Source organism: Fukomys damarensis, unplaced genomic scaffold, assembly GCF_012274545.1.
Source record: "Fukomys damarensis isolate Sample0158 unplaced genomic scaffold, DMR_v1.0_HiC HiC_scaffold_31, whole genome shotgun sequence".
NCBI lineage: Eukaryota > Metazoa > Chordata > Mammalia > Rodentia > Bathyergidae > Fukomys > Fukomys damarensis.
Genome location: NW_022900943.1, coordinates 5,209,826 through 5,221,274, shown reverse-complemented (window position 1 = coordinate 5,221,274; position 11,449 = coordinate 5,209,826). Strand labels below are relative to the sequence as shown.

Here is an 11,449-nt window from a genome sequence, read left to right as displayed (position 1 = left end):
TTTTCATCTTTTCATTCTCTCACATTTTTTTCTTTTCCCTTTTTGTTCTTCCCCTACGTATCACACCTTCCCTACACCTTTAGCTCCTTTCCTCCCATTTCTAAATGTCAGTAATCTTATTAGAATCTTATGCATTGTTGCAGAATATTCACACCAGGGAAACTATTTGGTATTTACACATGTGGGACTTATTTATTTCACTTAGGAGTATATCTTCAATATGTATCCATTTAACTGAGTAATTTTAATATAACTTTTGTTTAAACAAGAGAGTCCTAAGAGTTTTCCCAGCTTTTTTCCCCTAAAAGTGAATTGTTCTTTTCTTACCATGGACAGTGATGATCCATTCTCCTTACACAGTGGCCACAGCGGCTACAGTGATGGGAACGCTTTGGTCTCATCAAATTACACTTGTTACATAATTCCCAGAACTCCCTTTCTAGAGAAGAAAATTAAAATCCATTTAATGAAGAAAAATGAGTAATCTTGAAATTCAGTAACTGTTTACAAGATTTTTAGGAAGTCTTCAGTATATATCTCTAACATATTTTTCTAAGTCTCTAGTGTAATTTTGTTTGCCATAATGCAGCTGTTCTACACATCTTATTTTGTATATTTCTAATTTTAAACACTACAGAAATAAAGTACTATTATAGTCAATGTACAGGATAGAAAACAGTGTATTTGTGTTGTGAACATATTGCTAGAATATAAGTAAATATAAGTAAAATCTAGTAATGAAACCCTAATGTCCACCCAAATTATTTTAATAGCATTTTATTTAGACAAGTTAATTTATAAAAGCCTTATTTCTAAAGCACTAACATGAGAAAATAATGTGGAGTCCTGGTTTGAGGAAACTAAAAACTTGACATCAATCCCACAACTCATAAGGCAAACATACATGGTATTCCCCCAACAAATACCGTTTCCCTGAACCAGTGATGGCGAACCTTCTACAGCATTCAATGATACAAACAGCCGCTGCAGCACGTATGCTACACTTCACCCACTGTGCCTAAACCATTTTATCTCCCTAATATCAACGGGTTAATTTGAAACTGTGGAGCAAGCTGGAGAAAGTGGTCATAGAAATTGCAAAGGCATGAGAATACTTTTGATAGCTACGGTAACAAGAAGAGTAAAGGAGTTCTTTAAAAAAAACTCCACCCTATCACCAAATAACAATTTTCTCTGGCATATATTAAAAGAGAATACAATTAGGTTCTTGTGCTAAAACCATGAGATTTGCATAAACAGAAAATGTATTAGTTTTCAGCGTAAGTTGCTCTAATCAGACCCATGATACCTTTAACAGCATTACCTTTTAAGTCAAGACAACTGCTTTTTATTACATAAAATGTATCTTTTTAATATTTGCTAAAATGGAATTTTACTTCAATAAAATTCTTAAAATTTGCAGCACTTATGTTTATACTACTTCCCCATCTCACTTAAAAGCATGGGCATACTTAGACACAGTTAAACGAGTACAGGTATTTAACTGTCAACACATTACAATGTCACAAGCATATCATCTTTTTTATTCTCTTATCTCAATGCTCCCAGAAATTCAAATTTAAAACTTAGAATTCACACATAGCAAGGAATATAGTCAGAAAGGAGCTGTTACACAATGAACCAATTTTCACAAAAGGTAACATAAAAACTTTACATTTATAAGTCGATCCTTTGCAACAAATAGTGTTTTCATTCTCATATCTTCTGAGAAATCAACATATAATATTCTACAGAATAAACTCTTTATTTCATATCTACAATGTTGTATATTCATAAAAGATAGCATTTGGTATAGTCAGAAAAAGCCTCAATTCTGTTCTCTGGACCACACCTTGGCAAACTATAGTCTGCAAGAAAATCCACTTCACCAGCCTTTTTTGAATGACCCAAAACTTTAAGTGACATAAAAAATTAAAATAATAACTGTGACATGTAGAAATCATGAAATTCAAATTTCAATGTCCAAAAACAAAGCTTATTTCCCATGCACTCATTCATTCACATACTATCTTTGGCTGATTTTATGCTTCAAGGGCAAAACTGATGGTGAAAGATCACATGGCCCAAAATGCTGAAAATATTTACTACTGGACCTTTATAGTGAGGACAAATATGTGATCTATAGTCTGGATCACATATTTGTCTAAATAAATAGCTTGAAATATTCCTTTGGCTAAACTGATGATACTACTGCAGCATCTGAAATGAGAAAGACTTGTATAACTCAGTTACACACACACACACACACACAAAAAAAAAAAAAAAAACCACACACACTCTGTGTGATCAGAAAACAAAGAAATTAACACTGTACAACTCCAGAATTGTAATCAAAGTATCATCTACAATGTTTTTGCCTGGTGTAGGGAAAAAAATCCATTCACTTTAACCTGGCCTGTATATAAGTAAAGTACTTTTTAGTCCTTGCCTTTTTGTCCTTCGGGGTTTACTAATGTCCAAATAGGATCTTAGTGACTGACAATTCTCTTGTCTGATGATTACCTAAAAGATTTTGTATAGCCAGATAATAATATAAATAAAAGCCAACTAATAGAACTCAACTGATAATCTGTCAGTTACAAAAAATTCAAAGCTAATACCATTTCCAAGGGAGAGAAAAATCAAAACAATACAAAGAAAAAAGACACTCCATCAATGACTGAAGCTATGCGATGGAAGCAAGCAGCATGACATTCGGTGAACCAGGATTTCTACTCATGCTATAAATGCCTCAGCAAAAATCGGTTTGGTATTTTTGTAATGTTTTTATTAAGTTAAAACCATACTATTAAAGAATCAGGTAATCAGCATCAAAAAATACATGATTTCAATTTTCCTCAAAATCATAGCAAGAGCTAAAATTATTACTCTCTATATACCAGCAGGCCCAAGATAAACCAGAGACAAGGCTCTGGACTTCATGCCAGCTCTGTAATATTGCAGCTGCATACTCATAGTGTGTGCCATCCAGGCTACTGACTACCCAGCCTACCCATCTCAGTTACCAGGAGGGTTATGTACATGAGACATCTAAAGACTTTGGAAATGTCAAAATATAACAAATTAATGTATTTTTTCCAACTAAGTAACAGGGAAGTTTCTTGGACTCAAGGAAGAGAAATAAGCCAACTGAGACAAGATAAAATACAGACATCCAAAATGTCAGCAAGACTCCATGTTTTTCTCCAATAGCAGAGTCTACAACCTAAAGATAACACAGTGGTGTCATGGAGCAAATTAGAACTGCAAATGTTTATTTCTATGCCTGTTTTATAAACTGTGAATTATTTGTTGACTTTTGTAAGCATGTATGATGCTAAAGATTAAACCTAGACTTTTTTTAATGACAGAATTTCTCATAAAGATTGGGATTCCCTGTTGTAGCATCTGGACATTATTTATCCCAAGGTCCATGTGTTGGGAGCTTGATCCTCCATATGTCGATATGGAAGCTAATGGCATCTTTAAGAGGCAGGACCTGGTAGGAAGGTCTTGGTCCCTGGCACACTATCCTCAGAAAGGAATACTATCTTCCTAGAGTGACCTCTGTCTCCCCTCCTCCTGCTCCAGTCTCTCTCTAGCTTCCTGTATGGCAATGTGATTTCTCATTCCCACCTGTCCTCCTTCCTCCGCCATCCACTATCATGTGACATAGCCAAAATGGCCTTCATGCATCATCATTCTCGAACCTCCAGAACTGTGAGGTAAGTGAAATTCATTCTTTCATAAATAGCCTACCTCAGGTATTTTATTACTGTAACGGAACACAGAAAGTTGGACTCCAGAAGTACAGTGAAGTCATTACTATAACTGTGGTGGACTGACTAACGGTCAACTGGTAACACCCAGCTAACATGAGTCAGCGTGGTCTGGGAGGATCTTGGCCTGATGATTTTCTTGGAGATGCCTGCTGTGATGGTTTTCCTGATGCGAACTTGGCTGTTCTCGTCAGAGGAGGAGCTCAGGGCCTCGCTGTCACTGGGAATGGCTGCTGTTCTCGTCAGGGGAGCTCTCATCTTCACCTTGAGCAGCACTTCCCAGGTCCAGTGTGGATCCCTCAGATGGTGGCACAAATCCTTCATCTCATAGGCATAGGTTTCCTGGCTTCCACCGCTGGCCTTTGGGTCCTCTGGGGGCAGACGCTCAATTCAGACAAGCATGAGACATTGCCGTGGGCTCTAGGCAATGGCTGGACTCGTGGAGGACACTGCCTTGGACTCTAAGCCTTTAGCTGGACTTGTGTGGGGAAACGCTGGGATCCAGGCCCTCAGCTGGATTCTTTGGATCGCTAATGTGCAGTTGATCTCTCCTGCACTTCTTTGCATTTGACTTTTTTGGATAATTATCAAAAATAATCCTATAAATTATGTGTTCTCTATTTAATGTATTTCCTTGCCACAACCCTGACTACAACAATAAGTATACCTAAAAATGTGGACTGCCTGTGAAAGTAGGATTCTGGCAGAGGTTGGAAAAGTTTGAAAGAACAGGCTAGAAAATGCCTAGAATGCTAGAAGCAGAATCTTGTGGGCAACTCAGGGCTCTGAAGAGGATGAGACCAGCCAGTTAGGCCTAGATGGAATGAGCGTTCTACTGGGACTTGGACTAACGCCTTGCCAGAACATGTACCACATCATTTGGACTTTCTGTATCCAAACTTGTGACCTAAATAAACACTTTCCTTTATAAAGTTATCCAGCCTCAGGTATTTCATAACAGTAACAAAAAGCTGCTGATAGCACCTTTTTCTCCTTCCAAATTTTAAGATCTAACAATCTAAGTTGATGATAATTTCACAGGGACACAATTGTGGTTCCTGTCTTTAGAGACAGGTATGTGTTTTCAATATGAAAACCTGGCCCTTTTACTAATCACTGTGTCTGGAACCTACAGCCAATTGAGTTCATCAGAAATGGGTCCCAAGTTTTTTTAAAAAATGCTTCTTTATTCTGGGCTACTGGGTTTAAGTACTGAAATAAATAACACATTTATGCAATATGTTGGAGTGGTTTTGACTACGCCAGTTGGGAAAGGGATTCTACAAGATTGCTGAGTGACATCCTCCTCTCTGTTCCCACTGCAAAACACACACTAACTATGTAGTAACCAGTAACTCCTATAAGCTAGTAAAAACTAGTCGATACAGTGTTGAGAAATTTATACAGCTACATAAACATCAGTGTAATCCTATTTGATATCTAAATTTGCAAGGCCAAGTAAGCCCCAAAATGATGGGTATCAAAAACATAAAATCAGGACTTACAGGAGGTTCTGTAAGTGACCTGGCACTTAATCTCATTACATAAAGAATTGCTGCATTGGTTTCCAAACTGCTGTACACTGGAATTACTTAGGAACTTTCAAAACAACTAATACCTGTGTCTATATTCAGATATTCTGATTAAATTAACATGGGGTGCAACTCAGATATTGAAATTTTTAAGATGCTTCCCAGGTAAGCACTGGTTCTTATCACGTACTGCAAAGACATATATAAATTTCTTCCTCAAATAAAATGCAGAGTTCTCAACACATAGAGCAAATAATCAAAATATGAGACTCAGGAAAGAGGATAAATAGGTTTGTACAATATCTGGTATATAATAAAACAATGCATTTCATTCACTTTTGTGGTTTGAATGGTTAAGCAACAGGATGATCAAGTTACCTTTAAATAACACTAGAAAAAAAGGTTTTCAAATTTTTACTGGATTGTTAGAATCTGGAGAATTACAGGTAATAGTGTCCATAATACTATAAATATTTACTCCAAGAAATATACTTGCAATATCATGAGGTTAATGGCAACAAGAAAATTCTCTTTGCAAAGAAAATAGAATTTCTCAGCTAGGCCTAGTGGCACATGACTAATCTCAGGTACCTGGGAGGTTAAGGCAAGAGGATTAAGTTAAAGGGCAGCCTCAATTTAGGAGTACCCTGTTTCAAAATTTTAAAACATGCTGGACATACAGCTCATTAGTAGAGCACCCCTGAGTTCAATACCCAAGATTGCCACTCAAAAGAGAATGAAACATATCTCACAGAATTATATTCTATTAAAAAATATCTGTTGCACATCTAAGAGGCAGCGACTGCTAGGCACTAGGGTTACAGCACCGAACAAAGAAAATGAAACCAAAGTCCACAGCCCTCACATAGCTTAGATCTGGAGAGCAATACAAAAATGTGGGGTGGCTGGAGGGAGACAAATGTAAACCACTGAGAAGGACACCCAGGCAGTGAGAGAGGTGTGAGGGGCTAGTGTACAATGTTAACAGAGAAATCTGGAAAGAAATATGTGAACAAACTTAAAAGTGGTGTGAAAAAGCAGCAGTGTTAGATGACATATAACATACATTAAAGGCAATAAAATATATTAACAAAGATGGTAATTCCAGCATCAGCAAAACTCATAAATCCAAAGAATACCATACCTCCATGTGGGATTTTAGGGTTCTCGGGGAGTCTTCCTGGATCAGTTATTGAGGCCCTCACTAAGGCAACCAGACAAAATATGGCAATGCCGTAGAATACTTCAAAATAAAGACATTAAATAAATTACTCACTTACCCTTTAAAGCATTTTAACAACAAGCAGCTACTTTAAAAAGTATAATTTATATAGCACCATCAGAATAAATAATTTCAGAAAACTGAACAACTAATTCATTTCATTCACCAAAGAAAACTATTAAGCTGGGCACAGTGGTGCACACCTGTCATCCCAGCACTCAGGAGGCTGAGGCAGGAAGATCACCATGAGATCGAGGCCAGCCTGGAATCCACAGTGAGTTTAAGGCCAGCCTGAACCACACAGTAAGATCCTGTCTCAAAAAACAAAACAAAACAAAATAACAACAACAACAAAACAAAGCGGGGAGGAACTATTAAATGTACCAATTTTGAATATTAATTTACATCTACTATATTTATTATTTTAATAACTGATGAGCTTGCTACAAATCAGGTTCTTATTAACAATGATTCTCCAACTATGGTATAAATGAATGGGTTCTCTTTTAATTACCTTGTACTATGTTTGAATGGATTAAAATAGTATTTAAAAAATATTCCACACTTCATTTTCATCCACTCTATCTTCAAAATTACTCAGAATTAGTGATATTTAATTGTAACTTTTGATAGAGATTAAGAATCTCTAGAATATAAAATTAAAACTTTTGAATTTTAAAATAAGCAGAAAAGTAACAGTGAGAAAAAATAGATTCAGTCACCATAATTTCACATTTAAAATTAAAAGGACAGGCATTTTATTCACTCAAACAAAAAATAAGACATTGTAAAGGAACAATCTGAGTGCTCACTTCAAAAATGACTACACAGATTGACTAGTTTCATCATTTTTAAAACAAAGATAGGGCTGGGGATTTAGCTCAGTGGTTCCAAGTGCCTGCCTCACAAATGCAAGGACCCGAGTTTGATCCCCAGTACCAAAAAAAATAATAATAATAATAAAAAGATAATATTTGCCATAGTTCTTATGAGACCAAAATGAGATAAAGTATGTGAAAAGTGTAATTGCCATATACATGTATCACTTGCATGTGATTTTTTTTTAATCACAAGCAAGTCCTCGTCAACAGAATGTAGCAGAAAATAATTATCCAGAAAGTTTGAAGTGTTTTCATAATCAATGATTTTCATATCATGAAATCACATTTCCTAGCAATGTATACCATTCTCACCACTTTCAAATTTGCAATTAAATGCAAAAAGAAACATAAAAATTATACATACAAATGTCTTTATATATTTTGCAGAGTTAGATGACTATGGAAAGAGCACTTTTATCTAACTCTGCAAATAATCTCTATAAGGTTATTTTTTAAACTTCCACAGTTTAATAAACAACAATATTAATAACACAACTAAAATAATAAGTACATCAAAAGGAAGGTTACATAGAAGGTGCATTACATTTGAAAAACATTCACAATGAGAAAAATCTTTATACAAAGATCTAGAAACTTACTTATTATTAGTATGCCTGGAATATGCCCTTCTTCATAGTGCGGAAAGAGGACAATCTTGGGGATTAAAATAATATTGTATAACCAGACAAAGACAATCATACCCATGCAGCACCAGCCATGTGGGTCAACAACAAAGTGAATGCGGAGGCCCATTGTACAGTCCTATGACTGCCTGGCAAACACACCAGGAACGACAACCCTAGGGAAGAAAAACGAAAAAAATTACTAACACAGAAAAATCTATTTGACTAAAAACTGTATTTCTGGAAATTATAAAATGACACTGAGGTTTTTTTGTATATATTCTTTTTGTTTCTTTCTTTAATTAATTTTTGGTTTTTTTGGTTGTTTTTTTGTTTTGTTTTGTTTTTTTTGTACCAGGAATTGAACTCGGGACCTTGTGCTTATGAGGCAGGCGGTGAAACCACTGAGCTAAATCCCTAGCCCCTTCTCAATTAATTTTATTGGTACATTTAAGGTATACAATGTAATGATATTCATCATTGGAAATTTACACCTTTACATAATCCACCCTGGTTACTTCTTTCCCATTCCCCTGCTCTCCCTTCAACCCCTCCACCCCTCCCTATCTACAAAGATTTTGTTTCCACTTTTTCTTTTTCTCATGTTAATTCCATTCCCATCTTTCTTTTTCCCTACCCCTCCTACTTCCTCTTTGCCTTCCCCTTTGCCACCTTTTTTTCCTATTTCATATTATTGTATTATAGCTAAATGGATGCACAATGAGGCAATACTCTTAAGTGAAACAAATGGGATACACATGTGTTAAACCAAACAGTTTCTCTAGTGTGAGAAAATGAAAGTGTAAATATATTCTTTTGACCATAAACACAGGAAAGCAAAAACTTCAGAATACTCAAATTTCACCCAAAGCTTTAAATAGATTAATTTTAATTTGTCATAAATTGATTTTAAAGGTACAAACTGGCATTATCTGCTAAAGTTAAAACAGATTTATCCTTCACTCAAGGAATCCCACGTGTAAACTCAAAGGACATGAGCACATACACACACACACACACACACCCATCAAAAGACCTGTGCGAAAAATGTTAGTGGCTTTAACCATAACTAACTGATGGTCACACAACTCAAAATCAGTTATTTTGGAGCGGAAGAAGTAGGTATGGACTGAGAAGGTACGGACAAATCAGGAGGGCCTAACATGCTCTCATCTTAAGCTGGATCATACTCTGTGGGTATCTGCACAAGTAAACATTCACCGAGCTGTACACTTCACACTTGCATGCTTCAGTTTAATTTTAAACTACAACAAAACATTTCAAAGATCATTCTGAAAAGTAAAAGTGAAAAATGACTAAAAATATTAAAATTCATGGAACGAAGCCTAACTAATCTCATTACTATCAACTCAAGAACTCTTGTTTAAACAGGGTTTTTTTTCCAGTTGAGCATTAACAATCCACCAACAACCTCCAAACAAGACAATGAAAGAGTTAAGGTATTTCTATATATATGATATGAATAAGGTGACTTTAAAAATATATCCAGGGGGCGGGGATTTAGCTCAGTGGTTTGGTGGCCTGCCTTGCAAGCGCAAGGACCCGAGTTCAATCCCTGGTACAAAAAAAAAAGTATATCCACATGTTAGTAGATACAACTTAAAAAGCTTAATATTTATAGTCTGGGGAGCACCTTTTACATAAAAAATAAGGTATAACAATAAATTAAGACAATGATTCTCACAGCTGCAAGCAAATAAGAATCAAGTAAGGCGCTTTTAAGAAGTAGAGTCACGGACCAGGGATTTAGCTCAGTGGTTCCACCGCCTGCCTTACAAGCACATGGACCCAAATTCGATCCCTGGTACCAAAAAAAAAAAGTATAGTCACAAACACCATTCAAGATCTACTGAATTCATAATACCCCAAACGAATAAAAGCTTTTAAAATGCGCTATAGGCGCTAATATAGCTGTTACCTAGGAGCCACTAAGGAACTTCACTGAGGTCAATGTTACAGCACTGAGTTGAACTTAGTTAAGAGCCTCCACTATATATGTCACCTGCTAGATATTACAGATACAAATGTGAATAAGACACTGTCATCTAATGGAGAAAGGCATTTAAAAAAGCTTTAGTATGGGCTAGGAATTTAGCTCAGTGGTGCTGCTGCCTGCTTCACAAGCACAAGGTCCTGAGTTCAATCTCCGTACCAAAAAAAAAAAAAAAAAGCTTTAGTATGATATGCTAAGATCCAGATTTGTGGACAAGTTGTTAGTAAGGGCACAGAAGATGGGAACTGGGTAAACAAAGTGTCATCCCAAATCGTAAGTCTTTCAGTGGTTAGTGACAGGGAGAAATAACGGACTATATCACATAGGCATAAAGATGCCACTTGAATACTGAATTCATTCTTAGACACAGGAAAGCTATCAAAGCAAGGGGTTAACAAGAGAAGATCTGCATTTTCAAAAAGTTAGTGGAGCTCTGGGGTAGAGAATAAAGACAGTTTAAGAAATTACAGAAACCCATTAAGTTTTACAGAAGGGACCAACGAAATAGAAATCAAACCAGTACGTTTTACTAAGTGACTCTATACTAGGAGTTACACAGGAAAGCGAAGATTGACTCCTACATTTCAAACTTACATCCTAGACCATTCTAAGAATAATTTCTCTTCAATTGATGAGTCCCCACGGTACCATCCCTTACAGGCCTTTCCAATGCTCACCAAAGCCATAAAGTTACCAAGTCAAAGGTAAAGGAACACTAATGTTATTTTTAAAGAAGCACCCATCCTCTCATTCCCAATACAGAAAAGTGAGGCAACAGAAGGAGGAAAAGAGAGGAGAAGAGGAGAAAGATAAAGGAGAAGAAAGAGAGAAAGAGAAGAAGAGGGAAAGAAGCCCATATGCAATATCATCCAATGAAAAGCCCGGCGTGGTGGCACATGCCTGTAATCCCAGCACACGGGAGGCGAGGCAGGAGGATTGCCGTAAGTTCGAGACCAGCCTGGGCTACATGTAAATAAGTTCCAAGTCAGTCTCAACTACGGAGTGAGACCCTGTCTCAAAAAACCAAAACAATATTATCCAATGGTTTAAATCAGATATGGTCCAAATTAGTACTTATGTATCAGAAATTTAAAACAGGAACAGTGCCCAGACCTTTCAAAAGTAAAAGCTGAACTTCATTACCTTTCAATTAGGAAATTAAAAGTCAGATCAGTATCATTAAAGTGAGGAAAGTCAGACAGGATAAAGCATACTATGTAATCTGCTAGGTATCGTTATTTTTAAAAGTAAACTATCTATCTATACAGCTAAAAAGAAACATTCCAAAGAATGTTAATTTTTTTACAGCCTTCCCAATTATCAAATGCAAAAAGAAATGACAGAAAAACTCTTCTAACATATTTACTATTATTAACTTCATATACTTTTTTTTTTTTT

At 36.0% G+C, this 11,449-nt stretch overlaps 1 protein-coding gene across 9 annotated transcripts in view; it reads right to left on the bottom strand.

Moving 5' to 3' along the window:
* Zdhhc21 (zinc finger DHHC-type palmitoyltransferase 21) overlaps positions 1-11,449 on the bottom strand; it is a 57,918-nt gene that overhangs the window by 36,179 nt on the left and 10,290 nt on the right. For 7 of the 9 annotated variants that reach the window (XM_033757741.1, XM_033757740.1, XM_010630962.3 and 4 more), the window contains 3 exons: positions 8,014-8,213; positions 6,456-6,554; positions 328-439 (listed from right to left, as the gene is read on the bottom strand). In XM_033757741.1, coding sequence (XP_033613632.1) covers positions 328-439; positions 6,456-6,554; positions 8,014-8,167 — 365 coding nt within the window. In that variant the 5' untranslated portion in view covers positions 8,168-8,213. Of the gene's footprint in view, positions 1-327; positions 440-3,251; positions 4,151-6,455; positions 6,555-8,013; positions 8,214-11,449 lie in introns of those variants that run through there. The other 2 variants (XM_019208468.2, XM_033757742.1) reach the window with 2 other exon arrangements.